The 24,118-nt window shown below is 40.4% G+C and overlaps 1 protein-coding gene across 4 annotated transcripts; it reads right to left on the bottom strand.

Moving 5' to 3' along the window:
* On the bottom strand, nucleotides 1–24,118 carry CILK1 (ciliogenesis associated kinase 1). 4 transcript variants are annotated; one of them, XM_080616992.1, is made up of 14 exons: nucleotides 23,434–24,118; nucleotides 19,925–20,183; nucleotides 18,399–18,453; nucleotides 16,745–16,866; nucleotides 14,008–14,087; nucleotides 12,057–12,189; nucleotides 11,440–11,611; nucleotides 10,709–10,876; nucleotides 8,423–8,725; nucleotides 7,150–7,340; nucleotides 6,357–6,508; nucleotides 5,480–5,608; nucleotides 3,656–3,757; nucleotides 1–3,057 (listed from the first exon to the last, which is right to left on the bottom strand). In XM_080616992.1, exons 2-14 carry the CDS (start codon nucleotides 20,023–20,025, stop codon nucleotides 2,903–2,905), a joined length of 1,863 nt encoding a protein of 620 aa, XP_080473118.1. In that variant the 5' UTR covers nucleotides 20,026–20,183; nucleotides 23,434–24,118; the 3' UTR covers nucleotides 1–2,902. The 4 variants fall into 4 exon arrangements, with proteins under 4 accessions (XP_080473118.1, XP_080473120.1, XP_080473119.1 ...); XM_080616994.1 differs by having other exon boundaries at nucleotides 8,429–8,725; XM_080616993.1 differs by having other exon boundaries at nucleotides 19,925–20,104.

The raw sequence follows: 24,118 nt of genomic DNA, 5'->3' as shown, positions 1-24,118 counted from the left end.
TTTTTGTCTTTTTTTTTTTTTTTTTGCTAACATCGTGGCACTGACACAATACTTCTAGGAACAAAATCTGGATTACAGAGGTGAATGAGCCCACTTGCCAGGTTCTTTTACTTCCAGCAGTCATTATTACACATTGTGCATAAGCCTGACAAAATGTAAACAGCAGAATTCTAAAAACATTTTATATAAAGATGCTGCTAAATATGAAAGCACAAAGTAGTAGGTTACGTGTGATAAATCCTCAGATATGCTGCTGCTCCAGACTGCAGTATAATGAACCCCTACAGCTTTTCCATACGTGCACTGCACACTGAGACAGCACAGTAAAACACTCACTATACCCCGCTCAGTCTTGATGCAAAAGCTTTCCAGCTTCAGCTGGAATTTGCTGGAGTCTTGAGTAAAGGCTACCAGTGCTGCCATTATACTCAGCTCATTTTCTGTCCCACTAAGTTAAGACTAGCAGAAGGGATTCTGAATATCAAGATTATTGGGCTTGTGGGTTTTTTTTTCCTAAATAAAGGCTTTAATTTGGGAAAGCAGGAAATACACAAAAAAGAGTACTACTACTTCTCTACTTTTTCTGATCTTTTCACTTGACTGACCAAAACCTGAACGCTATAGTCAAGGAAAGTCACCAAATCACCACAAGGCTGATACAGGCTCAGACACCATAGGCATGTCCAGATTCATCCTGTGTTACTTTCAGCAGGTGGAGTAGCCTCTCTCCTCAATAAGGAGACCCAGGTGTCTCCAGAGGGCAGCTAAGTTCTCAAGTGAGCCAAATTTCTCTTAACATGATTCTCACTCACCATTAGTTTAGAGTCAGCTCACAATAAAGGAGCTTACGTTTAGGCAGCATGAATCCAAGCCCAAGCATTCTCGTGACTTTTTCATCTCTCACTTCCTGTAGTAAGAATGAAGTGTATGGAACAGACTAGTCACATTGCCTACTTGGGTCTAGGAATACTTAGGATAGTGTTTCCTTTTGAGAGAGTGATAAAATAAATTAAATGATATCTAGATATAAATAGAGATATTTATTTCTGCCAAGAAAAACAACTCTTTCCAGTTCTAACACAAATATATGGATTTCCCTTTCCACTTACCAAAAAACACTATCAGTGTGTGCTTCAGAAATTGAAAGGCTGCTCTGTTTTACTGCTATGCATTGGCACCACTGCTTCGGAAGCAGCTAGGTATGGCCTAGAGTTAGCACTTGCATAAACAAATAACGGAGTAGCTGGACACTCAGCTCCTTCAGCATGGCCGGATGCTGAGAACCATACCTGCTGTCATCCCTTCAGACTGGATTTAAGTCTCGTAAATATACCATTTGCCCGATCTGTTCATAAGATGAGCTCAGAAAGGTGAGCATTCCTGTACACTGCTGCAGGAAGATCCATTTTTAGAGCACACATCAGCTTTGGTGCCGCTGTTCCACAACTCAGCTACGGAAGATGTTCTTCCACAGCACTGAACTGTTTTATCTTCCTTGTGTGGAAGGAAGTGCTGGAACTGCCAAATGCTGACTGTGATCTAAATGAATCTTCTGCTCATGGCTAGACTCTGGCATTCTTTCCCATTACAGAATTAAAACTAGACTATGGGGCTATTCTCTTTTCTGTATAACCTGGTAACTTATTTGCTCTTACAAACTAAGTTAAACTGCTCTTCAAAGGGCTGTATCAGTTTCTGTGAAATCAACCATAAATTTAGAACGGTTTTTAGCAGGACCAGGTAAGGTCCTATTTTATTCAGAACAGCCTGGGGCCTGACTTATGGAAGCTGACATATTCTAGACATTGTAAGTGAAGATGTATTGAAGAGAGGAAGAACTTACTAAGCTTAAACTGACACATTTCCTCTGGATTATTCTTCTTAAAAGTGATTTAGAATAGTTGTAGAAGTTCAGTCAGCTGCATAGATACTGTTTGCTTAAACTCTTGCTACTGGTGTACCACTAACACTTTGTTACTCTGAAACCAGCATTATAGTTGTCAATATCGTCCTAAAAAGGTCTTCAAATCTTATATTAACAACAACAAAAAAAATAGAATCTGATTTTTCTGCTTAGAAATCATTAGAACATTTAAATGAATTTAACAGAGGTAGGTCCACTTTCTATTTTCTAGTGAACAATGCCAAGAAGCAACTCTGAAAGCAGGAAAAAAGTGTGCAGTGTCAGAAAACAGATCTACAGAAGGGTGTTCACCCTTCACCAAACAAGATCCCTCAAATTTGGTAAAAGCAAAAGAATGGAGCTGGACAGCAGTCCAACAAAACCTTTCAAAGGCAAAAATATATTGAAAAAGAAGCCTTCCACTGACTTTTGGCAGTCTCTCAGTGACTGCAAAGGAGTTTAGACTGTTAGTTACTCATTCCTTTGATGTCAGCACAAACCAAATGAGTAGAGGACAAAAAGATGTGGCATCAGTGAAATTATACAGCCTCGTTTAGCACATAAACTTCAGGAAATATCTAATTAATGCCTCTACCTCAGTACTTCTCTTCCACTGCAATATTGCACCACTTTGCTTTTTTTAATCCACTTTTATAAAAAAGTTGAATCTAATAAAGGAAAAGTGAAATTTTAAAAAAGTTTTTTATAAAAATTTATCATATAAAAATGCCAAAACCCCTAAGCCATATATACAAAATGTATCAGTTTTATGAAAATAACTGGACCCAATTATATAACAAAACAATTTTATACAAAAAGTTACAAGTTTGTATCCAAGTGAATACAAATAAAAGTAAAAAAACAAAAACCCTTCAAAATGTCTTGTTCATAGAGGATCTGTTTCTTTTAGATTTAGAGGTACATAAAACAATATCAAATTGTCTCATGTTAGCCACCATTTCATGGGAAATGCACTGGTTTAGAGAGTATTGCCATGCGTCACCGGTGAGCACCGTACTTTGCAGACCAGTCAACTCGCCCGTGTACCGGCTGAGCTGGTGGTGGGAAAGGCATTAACCTTGGTGTGCTTTTAGTAGGTGAATTGAATGATGGCTGTCCAAGATGAGGTCTTACTGACTTCACGGAAGTGTAATCTAAGGGAGAAGAGAAAATTTCATGAGATAAAGGTTCAGTTAGTAGCTGTCCACATTGAATAGCAACTGGATGCAGGTCGAGGTCCTTATTTCAGGTTGGACAGAGCCGTGGGCAACACGGTCTAGTGTGAGGTATTCCTGACCATGGCAGGGGGGTTGGAACTAGATGATTGTAAGGTCCTTTCCAACTCCAACCATTCTATGATTCTATGACTCTATGAAAGAAGCCTCCTTGTAAAATACAGTTTGCTGATGTGAAACAATAGTGGATCCAATCCCTAAAGGCTCATCAGACAAGGAGCACTTATTGATTTGACAAGTGTGAATTCTGTACCAGCCCACACACCCTCTAGGTTCCACTATATGCTGTGGATATGCTGTGGATAAAACCACATACTTCACAAAGTAAATACAAACCAAATCCTTCCCCATATGAAATTCTGCAAAGTTACAAACTGTAGTTCCACTCAATCATATATTTACAAATTCAGTAAAGGAAAGATATGTAGCTCAGCACTACATACATACATCAGACAGTACATACAGCATTACCAGAGTAATGAGCAAGAGACCGAGACAACCTTGGTACTATACTTACTAGAAGGTGATTCCACAGCTGGTGCTAACTGAATCCTCTGCCCAGCAGAGCCTATTTCCTTCTTCAGAAATGCAGGGATATAACCACTTGACCCTATGGACCCTGAAAGAAATGACAAGTAACACTTGAGCCCTACACAATGGATCTCCCATACTATCAACAGATGACAAAGGTATGCAGTGATCATGGACTGATGACAACAAGAACTTCCTTGAAGACACTAGGAATCCACAGAACCTGTATATTCAGGAGACTGTCAGCACCAGACTGCATTGAAGATGAATGGAAAATGGGCACAAATTGTACTCATACCAGGGCAATTTCTGCTTCTCCCTGACAACTCAGCTTTCTTCAAGGTTTCTTACAGCTGTCAAAACTTAGCATTTCAGTTGGAATTATTTTGTTTAATTTTCAGCAACTGAGTCATATGAATATACTCACTCTTGATTTTTATACAGTTATTTTTGGGCTGTGGTGCTACACAAGGCTTCAGTAAGTGCGCAATTTAATAAACTGGGTCAGATTTATGTTCCAGATTTGTAAAGCCAGCTATAAAATTTGTCCCTAAGATTAGCATGAACAGATCTGACTGACCTGCAGGATAAGCCATAGAAAATGGGACAAAAATAGTGACAAATAAAGCAGCCCAGAGACAGAATGAAGATGGACACTAAACAAAGTTAGCATGTACAGAACAGATCCATTGCACATACGCCTATAATATACTACAGCAGTAGAGCAGTGGCAAAGCATATTGTGGGAAATGATGGTATTAAGTAAAAAAGGGGAAAATCTAATGACATCCTATGCAGCTACCAAAGAAGTGAAAACTTATAGAAGAGCCAGGAAGGAGACATGTGCTATGTATATAAAGGTTCTCACGTAGTTTAGCCATTTACAACATCCTCCCATCTTGAATCTTTAAAGAACAATTTTCTGATTAAATTACATCCAAAATGTAAAGTTTTGTATTTTTTAAACCAGAGTTTCTGAAGACCCAAAATGTTTCTTTGGACCAAGATTCAACACAAATTTTCTCAATCAAATATTTTCAAAACAACATATGCAAAATAAGTACTGTACTGCAGAACCGTAACATCACATGAAAACCTGAAGCCAAGAAAGATTTAGACAGGAAATACATAGATACAATTTAGAAACATCAACATGTTTAAATATATCTGGCAAAATCTACAAATTAATGACTTCAAATCAAACAATAGGGATGAAATACCTGAAAATACCAAATGCCCCAAAAACCTGAAGGAGAAAAATCAGAGAGTTTCGCTTTTTGTCTGAATTTTTTTTAAAGCTACAATTATTTCACTACTTAAAACAGCATCGATTAAAAGACATGATGACAGATTTTGCTTTATTCATATAGCGAGAGTGGTCTGTACAGCTAGTTCAGTTTAGATCAGCTTCATCCTCTATGACAGTCATTTAAGCACCAGATGGGCTAAAATAATTTGGAAACCTGAAAAATATGACTTACAGAACCTGTCAATGGAAACTGAAGGCAAGATGAAGTATTTCAGATTGAACAGACCTAAGTTGTCCAACCTTCTATGCATGTGGTACTTCAAACCAGACTTTTGGAGATTCATTAGAAAAAATTATCATGTTTCAGTTTAAGGTAATCTCCAAGTCCAGTGGAGAACAGTGGTCATAACTGGTTTTGACAGGAAGAACAGACACAGTAGCAAATGCCACTGGAGCTGACAATGTATTAGAAATGGGTGACCCCAAAATACAGCTGTCTGGAATTGCAGAGATGTTACCTATCATCTTCTCTCAGAGTGTTAATTAAGCACAGCTTCTTACCTGAATTCATCCTGTTAATACTTCCTCCCAGACCAGAAGCTTTCCCAGGCAAACCGGAACTGGGCCAGGGATGAGGTGGAACAGGCTCTTTGTTTGAAGTGGAGACTATGCTATTCCTTGTGCTTATTCCTATTGCAAAAACGCAAAAAATTACCACGCTGAAATCTCTGTTGTTACACAGGCTCACATTCATTCCATCTGATGCACAATCTTACAGCACTGGTCTGGTTCAGTGAACTTAGCCAAAATCTTTTCACTCTTAACATGCCTTTGGGTTACTTCCCATCCTCTCATTTGGGAATGCTATGACCAGCCATGGTCTGCGAAGATAACAGTTAAGTAGTTCCACTAGCATCAATGGCTGTTTTATGTCAAAGGACAGGATCCCTACATCAAGGCCACAAATATTTTCAAGTCACATAAGGCAAATTGTGCTACATAAATGAAATCTATGCTTCATATCAAACACAACATTTTACAGCATTTAGCCTAACAGTGACAAGATAACCTGAGTGCAAATAACGGTAGACTGCATTTCTCATAGTACTGTACTCCTGTGGTGTTATCTACTGAAACCAAAGACTGTGCAAGCAGTTTGCAGTAGAGTTCATATGTCACATACTATTTGTATTTACTATACATCCCATACTTAAGCAGGATACCTAACATGCAAGGATCTGCTCACAATTTATGGTAAATCAAAACCAGGCTTGTAGTTTGTATCATGGCCACATACATTAGCAAAGGTCCTGCTCTCATGTTTCTTAAGCAGTAGCCCACCTCCACATGTCAAAAGATAAAGCCTGATATACCAATGACTACTTCATACTGCTGTTGGAATTAGAGGAAGAAAAGGAAATAAGCGTCTTTTACTAACCGGGTAGATACCTAGAATGTCTCAAGTAGTGTTGCTTTGCTGCAGAAACTCGCAACGTGGGAGTGTCCTGCCGTGAAAAGGTCACGTGGGAAGGTGCACTGCTGCCAGAGCCTACAGCATCTGAAGGCTTTAAGTCCAAAATGCTTTCAAATCTATAAACCGAAATTTGTTACACTTAGTCCAATCCTTACAGCTTATGTTCATCCACAGAAGGCCATATGTTGGCCTTCTCATCTCCATCCCATCTCCATTAATCAGTTCCGCATACTGTGCTTGCTACAGCATAAACATACAGACAACAGGCAATATTTTTAGCCTGAAGCCATACATGTGCCCCTGAAAACCTTACTTGTGCTTCTAGTTCTGTTATATATTGCTTTTAAAGTTTTTATAAATTATTCAGTAAGTTTCTCTCTACTGTGTGTGATCCATGCAAACTGCAGCTTAGAGTCACCCAAGTTTACATTTGTGGAATATGTCAGAATGGTTCATACGTGAAATAGAAAGCACACATTCAGAGAATAACTTGGGAAGATTTAAGCTAAGCATCATTTTCAGTGGGGAAAAATGAACAAGGAATTGTATAGAAGCGTGCATTGTCCATCAAAAATGTGCTGCAATTTAAAGGTCAGTATCCAACAAGCAGCCAAGGCAAAGCCGGAGAGACACAAGCTGCATGTCTTTTACCTGGTTGGATGTTTCTGGATCCACAGAAAGCAACATTATGAAAAAACAGGTAAAGCCTAAAGAAGTAAGACCAAATAGCACGCAGACATAAAAAAATTCAACTTGCCTACAAAGAGTATCATCACTTTGCCTGTTCTTGTTTTTCATGTCGATTCTTGTGACAGAAGAACTGAAATCAAGGTCTTCCAAGTCATCCCAGTCTTCAGAATTCTTCACTGTTGTGGTAAGATGTCCCCATCGCCGCCTAGGTTTTGGTTTAAGTTCACCATTTATATTCTCAGTTCCAGCACATGTTTTCTGTTATAAAGATTGAAAAGAAACAAATTCACACACTTACAGCATAAACCAGGTGACAGGAAGAAAGAGGATTTTTTTGTCTGTCTCAAAGAGTAACAGTGGCAGTAGAGCTGTAACAACAGAATCCCAGGATTTAATTAAACATGCAAAGAAAACAATCTGTAGCCTGTAGACATTATTACATATCTCCTGCATTTCATTCTCTAATAAAGTATTTTGCACTGACAGAAGGATAAATTTCGTAGGTCTTAATTCCAATTCTACTTATATTTCACTATACACCTCCCAAACAATTAGCTCACACTCAGTTTTTATTTTTTGACTCATCTTGGGAGCACTAAAGTGCATGCACATTCATGTTTCCACAAGCCTGTTCCTAGGCATTTATAAGATGCCTTTTTCTTGCAGGACAGCATAGGTACAAATTTGTGGGTCTTCAGCCATTTAAGCTCATCAGTACATTTCAACCTTGTGCAACTCTGTACGTGGTCAGTACAGACCTTAGCTAATACTGATCTCTTAGCAGCAGCATTTGCATTGTCTGCTCTTGTCATCTATCTTATGAATTCAGTCTCCTTGCATAATCAATATAAATGGTAGTTCCTTATGCTGGAAGAAGAATCTGTTGCTTTGCATGGCAAGTATAGAAGCCCAAAGGGGTTATTATTCCCAGTGACACAAATTAGATGTCGTAAATGGATAAAGGCAGTAATCTCATTCATTTCAATACATTTTATTTAGCTTAATACGTTTCTTTGTGGCACCAATCCCATCAATATTCTAGCCACTGTACTTTCTTTTTACTCATATGAAATTACAGTGTCATCCTTTAAGCAGTGCTTTGACAACAAAGGGAAGCATAAAATGGCTTTGAAATAAGAAATTTACTTGTTTTATAGGAACTAGATTTAGATTGCAACATAGCAACTTCTAGTTTCTAGCAGAAAGTTATAACTCTTCCTTATTCCAATTTCCTGTCCTGTTAGTAAAGTATTAACAACCTTGAAAGAGAACAAGAAAAAGAAACACAATTAAGCAAAAATCAGCAGTATATCAGGAAGCGTATCTTATGCTACACAGACCTTTACCTGCTGAGGCGCTTTATTGTGAATGGCTGGCAGAAGAACCTGGTTAGCCTTGTCCTCCTTTAAGTAGTTACTGTGCTCAGCCCCAGTGTTGTCTTTCTTATGTGGGTACACCAAGTGCTGGGAAGACTGGTTTTGTTGAAAAGGCCTTGATGAAACGCGAGCATGAGGTTTTGGAGGGGGTTGTGCTGGAGGGACAGGCTTAATATGCAGAGATGATTTATTATGCAGTTCCTTTTGTTTCCCCAGTGCCTGAATGCCCAGGGCATGCCCAACCTGGAAGTATGGATATCGAAGTGCCTAAAACATAATGAACATGTTAGGATGCAACTTAGGAAAAAAAAGTTTTTAACTTATCCTAGCTCTATGTGATGGTACAAATGTAATTTGTTTTTTTCTGGGGTAGGAAACAGCAGAAGACTCATCTCTCAACACTGGATTCTAGTAAGCACAATCCACTTCAGAATAATGCTGTAATAGTAGAAAAGTTTCAACAGGTAACAAGTTATCTTGTTATTATCAGATAACAAGTGATCCTCCATGGACTTGCACAAAAGGAAAAGGTTCTGCAGAAGTAAAATACTTAACCAGGTATACAGCATCTAGAGGCATGCTTCATTATGTGCTCTCTTGCTTGTGTGTGTGCATGTGCATGTGGAACACATGTGCACCGGTCATCACAGATTCAGCCATCAAGACCCGAATGACTCCAGAGACATCCCATCTCTTCTCTTCTCCAGTTCCAAGACAGAATCAAGTGAAAGAAATACAGCACTTACAAAAATTAGCCTCTTCCTTTTCTTGGAAGATGGGTTGGTAAAAATATCTTTATCCTGCCTTACAAGTAATTAAGAAATTGTCAGTGAAGACAATTCATCTCTGTCCATCTTGCTGTTTTAAGGTATATTCATCTTCCCTTCCCAATGATCTCTCATTCAAATAGATTCGCAGATTCCTTACCACATTTGTAACTTACTGTAAAATATTTGTTAATGGCTCTTAATACCAAGTTACAGTCAGTGATTTTTGCTTTTTAATACCTTTGAGAGTTCTTGATCTATTTTACTTTTTAACTGGTTTAATTTATCTGAAGGGGGTCTACAAGGATGCTGGGAATGGACTATTCATCAGTGACTGTAGTGACAGGACAAGGGGTAACGGGTTCAAACTTAAACAGGGGAAGTTTAGATTGGATATAAGGAAGAAATTCTTTACTGTGAGGGTGGTGAGGCACTGGAATGGGTTGCCCAGGGAGGTTGTGAATGCTCCATCCTTGGCGGTGTTCAAGGCCAGGTTGGATGAGGCCTTGGGTGGCACGGTTTAGTGTGGGGTGTCCCTACCCATGTCAGGGGGGTTGGAACTAGATGATCTTAAGGTCCTTTCCAACCCTAACTATTCTATGATTCTACCAGTACATGCTAGGGACAACCACCTGGAAAGCAGTTTTCCAGAAAAGGACCTGGCAGACACCAAGTTGAACATGAGCTACCAATATACCTTTGATGCCAAGAAGGCTAACGGTATCCTGGGCTGCATGAGCATGAGTGTTGCCAGCAGGTCAATAGCAGTGATCATTCTCCTCTGCTCAGCACTGGTGAGATCACACCTGGACAGCTGTGTCCAGTTTTGGGCTTCCCAGCAGAGGAGAAAGATGGACTTAATGGAGAAAGTCCAACAAAGGGCCACGAAGTTGAATAAGGGACTGGAGTATCTCACATGTGAGGAAACAGTAAGACAGCTGCAAAGGAGATGGAGAGAGGCTCTTTTCAGTGGTGCCTATTGACAGGTCCAGAGGCAATGGGCACCAACTAACACAGGAAATTCCCTATGAAAGTCAGGAGAAACTTTTTCACTGTGAGGGTGACTGAGCACTGGTTCATGTTGCCTAGGGCAGAGGTTTTGGACCAGACAAACTCCAGAGGCGCCTTCCAACCTCAACCATTCAGTGAGTCTATGGCCCACATCAGCAGCAATGAAAGACATCCTTCTGCCATACATCCCACCTTTACTCTGCTGCTACTCACAGCGACTAGATTATACTTAATTCAGGTGTACTTATACACACTGCAGTAACACATCTGACCATTGAACACAGACTCCAGGCAGTTTACCTTGCACAATACTCTCCTTTTAATTACTCCCCTTTGTCCTGCAAATTGGTTTTGGCTTCTGCTCTTCTCTCTTCTAAGCACCCCTGAGCAACTGTTAAATGAAGGCCTATAAAAAGGTGCCTTGAGGTGAAAGGAAGCATCATATGCAGATGTGAGAAAAATAAAACCAAACCTGACTAGCTGTTGGCCGCTTTTTGGGGTCCCACTGCAGCATGTCTCTCATGAGCTGCACTGCTTCACTGCTAGCATTAGGTATGAGGGTTTTCAGGTTGTTAGGTACACACTGAGGCCAGCGAAAATTCATGGAAGTTGAGAGTTGGTAGCCTTCAAGCCAGTCGTTCTGGAAGAATGATATTTCCAATCACAAGGAAAGTTCCACTGTAAAATACCACAGTGCTAAGTACACTAGCATATATTCTCTTATCAGTAATAGATTGTGTCAAGCTTGTTCTAAACTGTATTAAGGATTTCACTAGAAATTTTCACCTCAAACCTCTGGTGAGAAGGAAGTCTTGTTACACATCTGACAAAGTCAAAGGCACAAATGGAATCAGGAGATAGGAGTCTTGCCATGATTCCAATATCTAGCCTTTTAAACCATAGGTTTATATGCAACAGTATGCAAGAAAAAATTAAATTTCCACCTAATGAAAACACAGGCTAAGGACTCTGTTCACTGTTCAGGGGTCTACTTCTCCTCTAAATGTCAGGTTTTATAGCATACTTGCATAATTCTTACTTCACAGAAAGTAAGCTTGAATTTAGTTTACTATGTCTGAAATCAATACCATACTACGGCAGTAAGAGCGAAAATAGATTATTTTTATGCTTACTGCTATTATGCCATTCTATACTGCAGAGCACCTCTACTACTATTGAAGTGTGGAATATCACTTTAGTTACCTTCTTTGGCGTTCCCAACACTTGACAAATTTTGAATATAGTATCAATTTCACTGGCACCTGGGAAGAGAGGCCTCAGTGTGTAAACTTCTGCCATTATACAACCGACAGCCCAAATATCTATTGGAGAACTATAGCTGGTGGATCTGAGAAGGACTTCAGGAGCCCTGTACCTGCAAGAGAAGAAAAATCTGAACAATCAACACAATTCAGATACATGACACATGAAACCATTCAGCTCTTCATTCTTCGTTGTTCAGAGCAAACATCCCTTAAAATGTTCCTATCCTCTCTTATCCCATACATAAGACTTTTTTCCCTTAGAATGAAAAATTAAAACCTACATAAGATCTTGTAAGCTCTCTCATGCCTTCTTGACATGCAGCAATACCAGCATGCCCCACCTGCCTATCAGACTCTCTCTTTGTTCCTGTGCAGCTCCCATCCGTAAACTACCTTCTGCTAACTGTAGCATTTTAAATAATGCCAAACTTAAATAAAGGTTTCATAAAGAGGAGGCATCAAAAGTGGTGTTATATCCAGCAGAAACTTCATACTTTACTTCTTTAAAGGTTCGATTATAAGTTTCACATGATGTAGGCGAATACTAGCACTTACCATCTTGTGGATACATAATCGGTGTAAGGAGGTCTGGATCGGATTTCTCGGGCTAAGCCAAAATCTGCTATTTTCACAAGTTCTGGTCCCATGCAAAGGAGGTTTTCAGGCTTCAAGTCTCTGTGAAAGAACCCTAAAATTCAAATGAAATATTGATGTCCACAGCAATGCCACCCCAGCTGTATATGACCCCCTTTTCAGAGACCTTCCAACATGCTTAGTACATGCTAAGTTTTTCCGACAGCCTTGAATATGCTCCCACACAGAAGAGGATAAACCTTCACATAGGATGTATCCACATTTTCCAGTATAACTATATTAACTTTTGTTTGCTAGATTAATGCATGACAGCATTGAAGACATAGTGCCAAACAACCAGCAGATTACGTCCTTCCTAGGGATACTAAGTACATACTCTGGTGCCTGCTTGAACTGCTGCCTCTTTATGGAAAGTACCAGACAGAGCAGTCAAGGTTATTTTTAGCATTTAGTACAGTCACCTCTGTATTTTTCTGTGCAGACATGAAATGCACTGGCAGAATGCTTCTGAGGCAATCTATTTCACGGCAAAGTTGCAAAAAGAGCAATCAATTGTGTGTTCAAATATGAAAAGATGTTTGAAGTTTGTTAGTCTGGACGGATAAAGAATGTAAAAAGTTTACTTGGCAAACACTTTTATGCCATACAGGAGCGGAATAGAGAAACAGAGAGAGGGAAAAAAGTTCACATGATTTTTCCAAAATTGTTGCAGAGAGAATCTCGCCACACTCAGTCTTACACTGTGAGCCACAAGACCACCAAGACCATCCTGTCAGGCTTGCCATGAACTTCCAGGTCCTTGTAACTACAGATGCACAATATATTTGCAGAAATGACAGTCTACTGTGTAGCAGGTCAGTGAACAAGACAGTTTGTTTTGACACAAAGATGTTCATTCTTTAAATCTGTATGAAGTCAAATGGCAGTAAAAGGTATTCTAAAAAACTGTGATCCATTTGAAAATTTATTTGAAAATGTGACCTAGATTTTTACAAATAAATTGTGTGACTTCTCTGTCTTAAAATATTTTGCGTCTCCCTGGAACAGACTGGAATTTCTAGTTGGGTTTCAGAAGAATCCCCAGTCCAAGCCCCACTAGAACAGAGAATAAAACCATTAGCTTGAAAATGTTTTCCAAAGCACAGTTAAGTATCTTCCTCAAGTGAACTGAAATGCTGGTCCTACAAGCCTTTCACTTTCAGGCCTTTGGCCACTGATTTTAGCTGCCTTCTAATAACCCCATGAGCTGATGAGCAGCGTACACTATATTTAAGGGGCAGAATTGCAGAGGGCAAGAAAATATGATGAGGAAGTTATTATTAAAATCAGTATTTTTTTTGATTAGTTAAGGGGGTCTTGTTACTACTGGCTGGTATATAGCAGCTTCAGCTTTTAGTATTATTGTACAAATGAGCTGGAAGGCCATGCAATGAAAGCTCTTTGTCAATCAGACTTTATTACTTCAAGTGTACCTTATGGAGAATGTGCATTTTATTCAGGTATCTCTGTGTATCTTGAGAAAAGAGTAATTTTTAGTTTGTACTCAATCTCAGGGGACCTCTAAATCTTTCAGGAAATGTGCCCATTTACATCAGAGTTTTAGAAAATATCGAGCTACCAGTTTGAGAAAGTAGAAACCTACAGAAAAGGAACTGAGCAAAACTCCTAACTAAAATATCAGGCAACTATAAAATATGGATATTTTCAGTAATCTGAATCTGTCATATAGTATCGTTCATTTGCTCACTCCCTCACAGAATCATAGAATACTTAGGGTTGGAAAGGACCTTAAGATCATCTAGTTCCAACCCCCCTGCCATGGCTAATGTAATTGTTAGTGTACACATTAAAAAACTCACACAGACACTATCTTGCTCTAATACAAAATTTTTACAACTAAAACACAACCTACCATGCTTATGGATAAATGCAAGTCCTTGCAGGATCTGATACATAATATTCCTAACTGTAGACTCAGGAAACAGTTTGTTTCTGTAGAATAAGAGAAAAGAAACAGATATTAATTATTATTATTGAGCTCATCCTATTTAGTTCATTAGTGAACTAAAGATAAAAGGGAACAATTAGAGTAAAACTGATAAATGTATTTTAAGCACTCTCTGCATTCGTATTTGCTGAACTACCATATTACATTATATTAAAACTATGTGACATCATGTCAAGTCTATGCAGTGAATTAAAAAAGGGGGAAAAAATGAAAAAAGAAAAAAGGAAAATTGGCCAAAATGAACAAACCTTAACACAGAATCATAGAAAAAGATGGTTTGGGTTTTAAGTGGCCTTAAATATCATCCAGTTCCACCTCCCTTGCCATGGGCAGGGACACCTTCTACTAGACCAGGTTGCTCAAAGCTCCATCCAACTTGGCCTTGAACACTGCCAGGGATGGAGCAGCCACATCTCTGGGCAACCTGTTCCAGTGCCTCACCACACTCACAGTAAGGAATTTCTTCCTAATATCTAATCTAAATCTCCCCTCTGTCAGTTCAAAGCCATTTCCCCTTGTCCTGTCTCTACACGTCCTTGTAAAAAGTCCCTCTCCTGGTTTCTTGTGGGCTCTCTTTAGGTACTTGAAGGCTGCTATATGGTATCCCCTGAAACCTTTTCTTCTCCAGGCTGAACAAGCCCATCTCTCTCAGCCTGTCTCCATACCAGAAGTGCTCCAGCCTTCTGAGCATCTTTGTGGCCTCCTTTGGACTCACTTCAACAGGTCAATGCACTTCTCGAGTTGGGAGCCCCAGAGCTGAAATCAGTACTCCAGGTGGGGTCTCACAAGAGTGGAGTAGAGGGGTAGAATCATCTCACTCAACCTGCTGGTCATGCTCCTTTTGATGCAACCCAGCATATGGTTGGCTTTCTGGGCTGTAAGCGCACATTGCTTGCTTGTGTTGAGCTTCTTGTCAACCAACACCCTCAAATCTTTTTATTCAGGGCTGCTCTCAATCCATTCTCTACAAAGCCTGTATTGGTGCTTGTATTTTGCTTCATGACAAGTACAGGTCATGAGGTATGCTTCTCCAGACAGCAAGTGTTCATGTTAATTTAGTCCCTTCCATGCAGTTTCTTCTAGCCTCTCTTCTGGAGCATATACAAGCCATACTTTTGACTTTCCCTTGTTATTATCTAACAGCTGATGCGCTACTTCTTTATCTTCTGTTATTCGAAAAAAAGTCTCTGCTACCACTGAAAACAGGAGGCTCTTCTCACAATATTCAGGCGAGATCAGCCATGGCATGCAGTTTAATGATAACCACTCTTACCAAGAGAGGACTCTGATCAAACATCTCTATACCAGCTGTCTCCGCACAGGCCAAAACACAGTAGAGATGGCTTAGGGTGGAAATCAGTGCGAGTTTTATTCAGAAAAAGCCTGTGAGTGAATGAAGAAGATGACCTGGGCCTTATTCAATTTTCTGAGCTTCAGACCTCTCAAAAACACTCTGACCATCACATATTTTATAAGTGAGATCATCTATTAGAGTCAGCCTTTCATATTTGCTTGCTTATTTTCTTACTTAAAGCAGAAAGAGAGTCATATTTCCTCTAAAGTCCCTTCCAGCAAGACTGGCAATTTTAACTAAGACTTAAACAAATAAATTACATTCTTAAAGGTCTGAGTTAATACACTGTCTCACCAGTCCAAGGCCTAGCTAAACCATAGAGAGCATGATGTGTAGCATGCTTTTACAGACATCTGCCCTTTTTGTTTTCATAAGGATGTAGGATATATCAAGCATTTCTAAGAAATTTAACAATAATTGGTTTGTATGTTATGCACTTGAACCATTCATATAATTAAAAAGTCAACATCCATATATGTGTGCCAAATTTAGTTTTTCTATACCTGTGCATGCCTAGTAAGTATTTTTATGCTTAAAAACGTATTTTATGTAGCATTTACAGAGATATGTTTTAACAATAACCTTACTTTGTTAAATCAGATAAAACTATTGTCATCTCCCAAGCTGCTTCTATGGTCCACAGAGAGAAAACTGCGTCCTCAGAGAACAACTCAAAGCATGGAGCTATTTTGTCCCTAAATATCCTCTGAAGGATGCTATCATGGCCCGAAGGCTAAAATTAAGACTTTATTAATGCTCCAACAAATATCAAAAGGACAGATTTTACTGACAATGCTGACAAATAAAATAGGCAGTCTTTGGACATATCGGCTCAAACAGCAAGGTAAAAACTTCTGGATCCTAAAAGCAATTCAGAATTTGGTCGCTCATGACTGCTGTTTCAACCACTTTTTATTTATTTATTTATTCATTTATTCAAGGAAGCCATAACAGAAGAGATGGTAAGTTCTAGGTTCAATGCCTCCTTAGGAAGAGGGCTGTTAGAAGTCCACAGTTTCAGCTCTCAAAAAAGTGTCTACTCTAGACACTTTTGACACTACTTATCTGCCAGGCTAATCTGGGAAAACACACCGGAAACTGTGACTAAACTGTTTGGGATACTCCCAAAGGTGACAGCCACAGCTCCTACTGCAGCACACAGCTTTAAGCCATAGAGATCTAAGCCTAAACAAATGATCCAAAGCCCTCTGAAAAGTAACAGAGATGTTAAAAGCACATTCTGCAAATAACTCATTTTTATCAGGAATAGGTGATGATGTTACATACCTTTCTTTCATTAATTGATAAAGATTTTCCTTCATGTATTCAAACACAAAATACAGATGATCATTTTCCCTGATAACTTCTTTCAGCTTTACTACATTGGCATGGTTTAATTTCTTCAGAGACTAGAAAAAGAAAATATAAACAGGAATTTTGAAGGGTCTTACTCTAATGAAAAAGAAAAAAACATTTTTCACTGATGCAGAGAACTTGATTTCAAAAACTCTACAATATTTTAAATAATCAGACAGCTCTGAGAAGAAAGACCAAATCTCCAAGTATTTGTAAATATATACAAAGTATATGTATCAATTTAACATGCTGTTCATTCAAAAGCCAGCAATATGGCATCATAGTAGGCACCAAAACAATTGCGTTTTCTCTGTAAGTAGCTGCCTACTGGCAGAATTCACACTCTTCTTGTACTTGCACTGGCAACAGTCAGGTTATGGTCCAGACTAAATACAGCCCTGGAAATTCTTCCTTGGTATTGTGGATTAACCCTGGTGAGGAGCTGAGCTCACTCATCCCCTGCCATGGGATGGGAGAATCAGAAGGGCAGAAAGCGAGAAAATTAGTGGGTGGAGATGAAGACAGCTTAACAGGTCAAGCAAAAGCCCTGCACATAAGCAAAGCAAAACAATGAATTCATTCACTGCTTCTACTGGCAGCCAGGTGTTCAGCCATCTCCAGGAAAGCAGGGCTCCATCAGACGTAACAGTTACTTGGGACTACAAATGCCTTTATTACAAACATTCCTCCCTTCTTCACCCTTTTCCCCAGCTTTTATTGCTGAGTGTAACAGTGTATGGGATTTCCCTTTGGTCAGCTGGGGTCAGCCATCCTGGCTGTGTCCCCTCTCAGCCTCTTGCCCACCCCCAGCGTGCTCGCTGGTGGGGAAGCATGAAAAACAGAGGCAGCTTGACGTTATTTGCTCAGCAATAACTAAAACATCCCTATGTTATCAACACTGTTTTGATCACAAATCCAAAACACAGACCCATGCAAGCTGCTGTGAACAAAGTTAACTCTATTCCAGGCAAAACCAGCACACCTGGGTCTGTCTTCATTCTCCCTACTGTTTAGGTTTTCAGTGTATTCTACATTCACTCTTGCTGTAGCAGCACAGTACCAATGTGTGGTACTGTAGGAAAAGAAAAGTCGCCTATGTTTTTCTGCATGTTTGCAACAGTGATAGCAAGGGCTAGAAATTAAAGGTCTTTAGAACACACCTCTAAAGATTTGCTGGTGTCAGAATTTCATGCTAAATGCCTTCCCCTGAACCAACTATCCAGAAACAACTGCATGTACAAAGGTTATTGCTGTGCAAAGGGCACGTGTTCTCAAGCTCTGAAAATCAAATACCAATTAACTCCAGGTTTTGTGACAGGAAAGCCTGCTCACTCACACACTACTACCGTAAGGAGGAAGCAGCTCTCTACAACCAAATGATTTTTTGGTTAAGAATTGTAATAGGAATTTTTGTAAAGCTACAGGCACCATGTTCAAATGAACAAGAAACAGAACCATACTGCCATATGCCACAGCTCATGCTGAGGGGAGTTCTTGATAAAAGGAGCGGAAAGAATTTGATGTCACCCCAAAATGTAACATCTAATAATCTAATTTAAAGTCAACCATTGAATGAAACAAGTACCTTAACCTCTCGGAGGTTCATGCATTCCTCCCAGGAATAAAACTTTCTCTTCATTCTACAACAGCAGAGAGGAAAAAAAAACAATACATGGTTAACATTATCTGGCCTTGGACCCATAAGTGCCGTTACTCTCTCCTTTGTCAAAAAACCTTCACATCTCTGGACAACACACACTCTAATAGAATTCAAAAGCATTACTATTACACATGATTGCCTTTTTTCATATATGTATTTTGATACAAAAATTTCAGAGCCTTTAACAAGTCAAGGCATGCTATTTTTCTTTCCAGCACACAATGCGGTGGAGTAGATTCTAACCGTAAAAAGAACAAGAGTTTTGGCAGTTATGAACAACTCAAACTGTTTTGAAACAAATCTAATGAAGAACAAATTAAATCATTTCACTGGGTCTCTAATTTTTACATATTCTTCTTGCTCTTCTTCTCTGTATTTTGATTTCTTGGTAATTTCAACTCCTTGTTTCTGTTATGTGTTTTCTCCCAAGCCAGAATGTAACTCTGAACACAGTATCTGTGTGTAACATACAGTCCTATTTGTTGATATGCATTTTGATTTTGGCTCAGTGTTGTGGTTTAACCCCAGGCAGTAAAATCTGTGGGTTAAGAAGTTTAATAATCGGAATAAACTAAAATATAATAACAGTAAGAAGTGGTTTTGCAGTTACAGTCTTGTGCATTCAGCTACCACACCATTTCTGTTCCGAATGGACTGGCATTAATGCGTATGCTAAGAGGGTACCATCTCCTGTTTTGTTCTGAAACATCTGAGTTTCTACCATGCTGCAAAACAAAAATCAAAGGTGCCTCTGGCAAGATTTGATATAGGAAAAATACCCTCAGCACAGAAGGCTTAGAAAGTTGCTGAAGCCAGCTATTGACTGTTCATACAAAACAGCATTGTACTGAAAGCTCTTTCGATGAGCATGTCCCTGGGTCATGGTCGGTATTTCAGGAAGGTGCCTGCAATGTTTTACAGCTGCCTCTTACCACAACTAGGACAAATAAGCCATTTACAAACTGAGGTCACTGTGAAGCAGCACAGAAAACAAAGTGAACTTCTCAAGGAATTTTAATAAAATCTTGAGCTGAAAAGACCAATACGTCTTATTATGCATATAAAGATACACACAATGGACAATGAGATCCATTGTGTTAATTATCACTGCAGTATTAACACTGCACTGGAAACTGGACCATGAAATGTATGTCCCATGTAAGCCACAGGAAAGGGGCTCCAGATTCCAAAGCAGCATTGCAAACTACTAGTACATGACTGACATAGTAGCAGAGGACTGTTACAATAAGCCTATATCTCACCCTCTTTATCTTCTGCTAGGACTTTGCAGGACGCAAGGAACTTAGGTATTGCACACTACCCAAATACAACTCCAAAAACAAATGTTGCATGGAATATGAAGTGCTCAAACCAGCACAAGCAAGTGATGTGGACCACAGAATGGAAAAACCTGGATCATCCACTATTAAGTAACAAACAAAATTACTTACTTTTTAATAGCTATTAGCTCTCCAGATTCAATGCTTCTCCCTAGGAGAACAGAGCCGTAGGTCCCATCACCAAGCTGTCTGATAGTAGTGTACCTATTCATGATGAGGATACTTTAGCTGCAAGCACATTTCAGTCCTTAGTGTTTCTTGTATTTCTCCTCCGACTGTAACCAGTTCTTTCTGTGGCAGCATAAATACAGAGCACTCAGGACACTGTGAATAGTTGCAGGAATCATGTTTTCAAGACTTAGCCTTTGGTCTGAAAGCACAGAACATAATCCATTTGATTTCTGTACCCTTCTGAGATTGCTTGTTTGCAAATTCCATTCTCCAAGAAATATTCCTCGTAAGCTAGACACAAACACTTGTCTTGATCTCTCATCAGAAAGGGCCAGCTGGTATCTGGCTGTAATTGGGTATGCTCCCCACATTCATATAGTTAGAGGTACTTTCCAGCAAGCTTGCAGGCAGCCCTAATGAGAGAAACTATTACTAAAAGCAGAGGATAAACTCTCAAAGCTTGGAGAAAATAGTTTGCTATCAGAAAAATGAAGTATTACATAAGACAGGAAGGAACTTGCTCTAGCCAAATTATCAGACAGGTAAGTTAACATCTCAGAAGTTGTACTGCTACCAGTTAAACCAATTTCCTGATTTTTCATAAGGTCCTATGCTATAGATACAGCCATATGTATTCCCTTAAACAAAGTCTTCAGAGGAAGAATATTAATGTCAGATAAAAACGCATGTGACTCACTACAGTAGCCCTAAGTGTGAATCAGTCTCTAGTAGTGGCTACATCACATTATCTAGCCGACCTTCTGTCCTAACAGTTTGAACAAGCGAATGCCAGATAATAAAGCAAAAAAGTTCTTATTCCCTCATTTAATCTACTTGCTAATATTTCCTACATTTTAGTTTTGAACAAATGTGATCTATTTTATGTAAACTAACACAGTATTCCAAACTAAACATTATTAGTGTTCCAAACATGTTTAGTATGCCAAACTAAACATTTCGAATAAACCAGAATTCCCCTGGAAGTGAGGGTTTGGTCCCTGCAGTCTCTTTATCTCCAACTCTAAGAGTACAGCAATACTCATGGCTGGTGAGTTCTGCCCATTGGAACCTGCATTTAACCTACATTTCCACAATTTATTTTTGTTTTGGTTGCAGCCTTAAATCTTTTCTCCATCTTGCCTTATTTCACAAAGTCAATTTATGATTTTAAAAGTAATGTGATTATGTTGCTTGAACTCTTAACTGACATCAATGCAAAGCCACAATCCTGTGGATGCAATATGCTGTGGAGATCCTTTGTTTTCAGTCTTTTAAGCCTATTAGCCCCGCTAATACTGATATAAAACAAACAAAAATTAGGAAATATGACATTAAAACCCCTTTTGACAATTTTACACATTGTGTATGAAAAAGAAACAGCATGTCTCTAACACCATCCCAGACACGTATCGGTGTCTTAGGCAGAAGGAATTGCCCTCCAGCAGTACTCATTTCTCTCCACACATGACTACAGAGAACCACAACTGAGAACCTTAAATTAGAGACCTAATCCCACATTTTGTGCTACCTGTCAAGGAACACCAAGCCTGATCATCAGAACAGCACTCTGGAGTACCGGTTTCTTTCTGGCTCATTTTCAGGCCGTGCACCTGCTTAGCATAAAGCTACACTTAGGCATGGTGCTGCCTCCAGCTTAAAAAGCTTTGGTTACTCCAGCTGGTCAATGGCCTGATGGCAACTCAACACCTTGGCTATCAAGCCTTTATTCAGATCCCTGGTGAAAATTTCAGACAAAGCCTTACATGGTCTAGTCTGAAAATGTAATATTTACTTGTAGCTAAACAAATGATTTTATACAGTGATTTCAAACAGAAACAGTTGAAATATGTGGATTATTCAACACATACTCCCCTAACGACAGAGTTCTGAAATTGTAACCATAACCAATGCAACAGCTCACAATTCATGGACCATTAAGCTGTCCCTGGCTTACCCTTAACATATCCCTTTCTAGGGGACTGTGAAGTGGATGAGCATCTGTGCTTCATGTTTGATAACCACAGCAAACCAAAAGATGAATAACACTGCTAGCACATGACATCACCAGTAATAATCATCAATGGTTACCCTGGATAGACCGTCTGTCTGATGTGGCAACGAACTGGTGAACATAACTGCCTGTTCCTTACTAGGGATACTAACTTAAGTCTCTCTCTTTTCTACACTCACCAATTTTTACAAAACTTGTAAAAAATTATCTTTGTGATTTCAGCTCTGCTGTCAAACATGACCAAAGCAGACAAAATGAATTGAAATATTTTGGAGCACAAAAGGGAAGCAAAGAACCTAGAGAGAAAAGAACTGTCGGAAAATACAGATTTCAGCGAGGAAGGCATGCTAAAAAACATACACATTCCAGAATGCACAGAAGTTAACATGGCTCCTATGGAAGCATAAATCCACTTGTATGAAAATCCACTGAGCAAAGCCTAAAGTCTTCTTTGGATAATTAAATCAGTGCCATTTCTCGTTGAGCTTAATAGTTAAGTTGTTTAAAATATCTACTTTACTCGTTAAGATGTTCTGTCCTTATCACCTTCTGCTATCTCTCACCTTCAACTACGGCAATAAACTAAACCTTAGCCCACAGATTGTTCCACCTAAGTAGAGTCCCACTGAAAAGAACTCATGAGTCACCGGCGAGCAGTTTGCAAAGCTACAATATAAATAACCTAGTCTAGGTTTTAGTCTGGAACTACAGTTTAGGCAAATTCACATCATTAGAGGATGTAAACACAAACTGCAAGACCATCGTGGAGTAAAGGAGTATGTTGATATTTAATGGAAAAAGTAAAAGCCTTATTTTCACCATATTCTAAACATCGTGTTCAGACTCCACCTCACTTATCACCGTTCTGTTCCACACGTATCGACGAGCAAAGATACTCTAAAAGCACGCCTAATTTATCAAGACTACTTTCTGACTCTAACTTAAATTATTTCGCTTATGTACGCTTTATTTGCTCCTGTTTGAAGGGCTGCAGCGCTGAGAACTGAAAGCGAAACTGTCTCACTCTGCCAAAACTGAGAAACGCGAAGAGTAAACAATCAGCAAGTGCCTTTTAAAGCCCGTTCTGTGCTTTAGCAACAATCTGAAGGTGTTACTAGCATAGTGCACGGAGGCAGGCGTGGTTTAACGCCCGGGTTCCAACAGATGTTGTCCCAGCAGCCTCTGTTGACGTTTGGCAGTGAAGGCTTTGGGGGTATCCAAAAGAGGGTACCCAAGGAGGACCCCAGCCATTTGTGACATGGCGGGAGGTGAACCACAGGCCCCTGCGCTTGTCCGACACAACGCGGCTCCGCCCCGGCCTCCGCGCTGACGCGGGGATCATTTCCAGCCTCGGCCCGGATAACCCCGCTCCCTTACTAACACACCGCTCTCCCCTCTCCCGGGCGCGGGTTCCCTAGCCGCGCTCAGCGCTACTCACGGCGGCCTGGCCTTCTTCCTTCCTGCCTCCTCTCGTCCGGCCAAGCCCCGGCCCGCGGAAGCCCCGCGAGAGGCCCCTAATGGTGGTGCTGCGACCCCAGCGGCCGCCACAGCGACTCTACCGCGCAGCCTGCGCCCCAACAGCCCAGCTGCGGCCCACGGCGGCCGCAGGCCTCACTTAGGGCGCCGCCGGCCGCCGAGCCCATGGTGCGGCCCGCCGCGCCCCCCGCCCAGGCCCTCCCCGCCCGGCAGCGGCGGAGGGCTCCCCGCGGGGGGATAACGCTCCACGACAGCAGTGGCGGCCGACCCCTCGCAGGAGGGTGGGCAGCGGCGGGCAGCGGGCCCCGCTAGCGCGACCTGAGCCGCGAGGACGGGTTTAGGGGTACCCCGAAAACAGGCGGCTGTCGGGGGACAGGCGAAAGGCGGTAGAGTGGCGCGGCACCACACCACCGCGGCCGGGGAGGAGACTGCGGCTGAGCCGGGCTTTAACGTAATTAGAAAATAAAAACATATCCTGATGACTGGCCTCTCGCACATCCCCGAGTGGAGCTTAAGTAACAAAACAGGAACGCGGAAATACCGAATCGTGAGCCCATGGCAAGAATATCGACATGTTGGGCGCTGCTGGGCCAGGGGCCCTGGCCTGGGCAACAGGAGCTCTCCCTGGCGCTGGCAGGGTCAGGGTA

This window comes from Psittacula echo (assembly GCF_963264785.1).
Source record: "Psittacula echo genome assembly, chromosome: 4".
NCBI lineage: Eukaryota > Metazoa > Chordata > Aves > Psittaciformes > Psittacidae > Psittacula > Psittacula echo.
This window is presented reverse-complemented; position numbering and strand designations above follow the sequence as displayed.

Excerpts from the sequence above, each read along its gene's own strand:
- CILK1 (XM_080616992.1), bottom strand. The coding sequence starts at position 20,025 with ATGAATAGGTACACTACTATCAGACAGCTTGGTGATGGGACCTACGGC. Across the intron at positions 11,612-12,056 it reads GATTATGTATCCACAAGATG|GTACAGGGCTCCTGAAGTCC; the intron begins GTAAGTGCTAGT and ends CTTCTCTTGCAG. Across the intron at positions 3,758-5,479 it reads TATTAACAGGATGAATTCAG|GGTCCATAGGGTCAAGTGGT; the intron begins GTAAGAAGCTGT and ends CATTTCTTTCAG.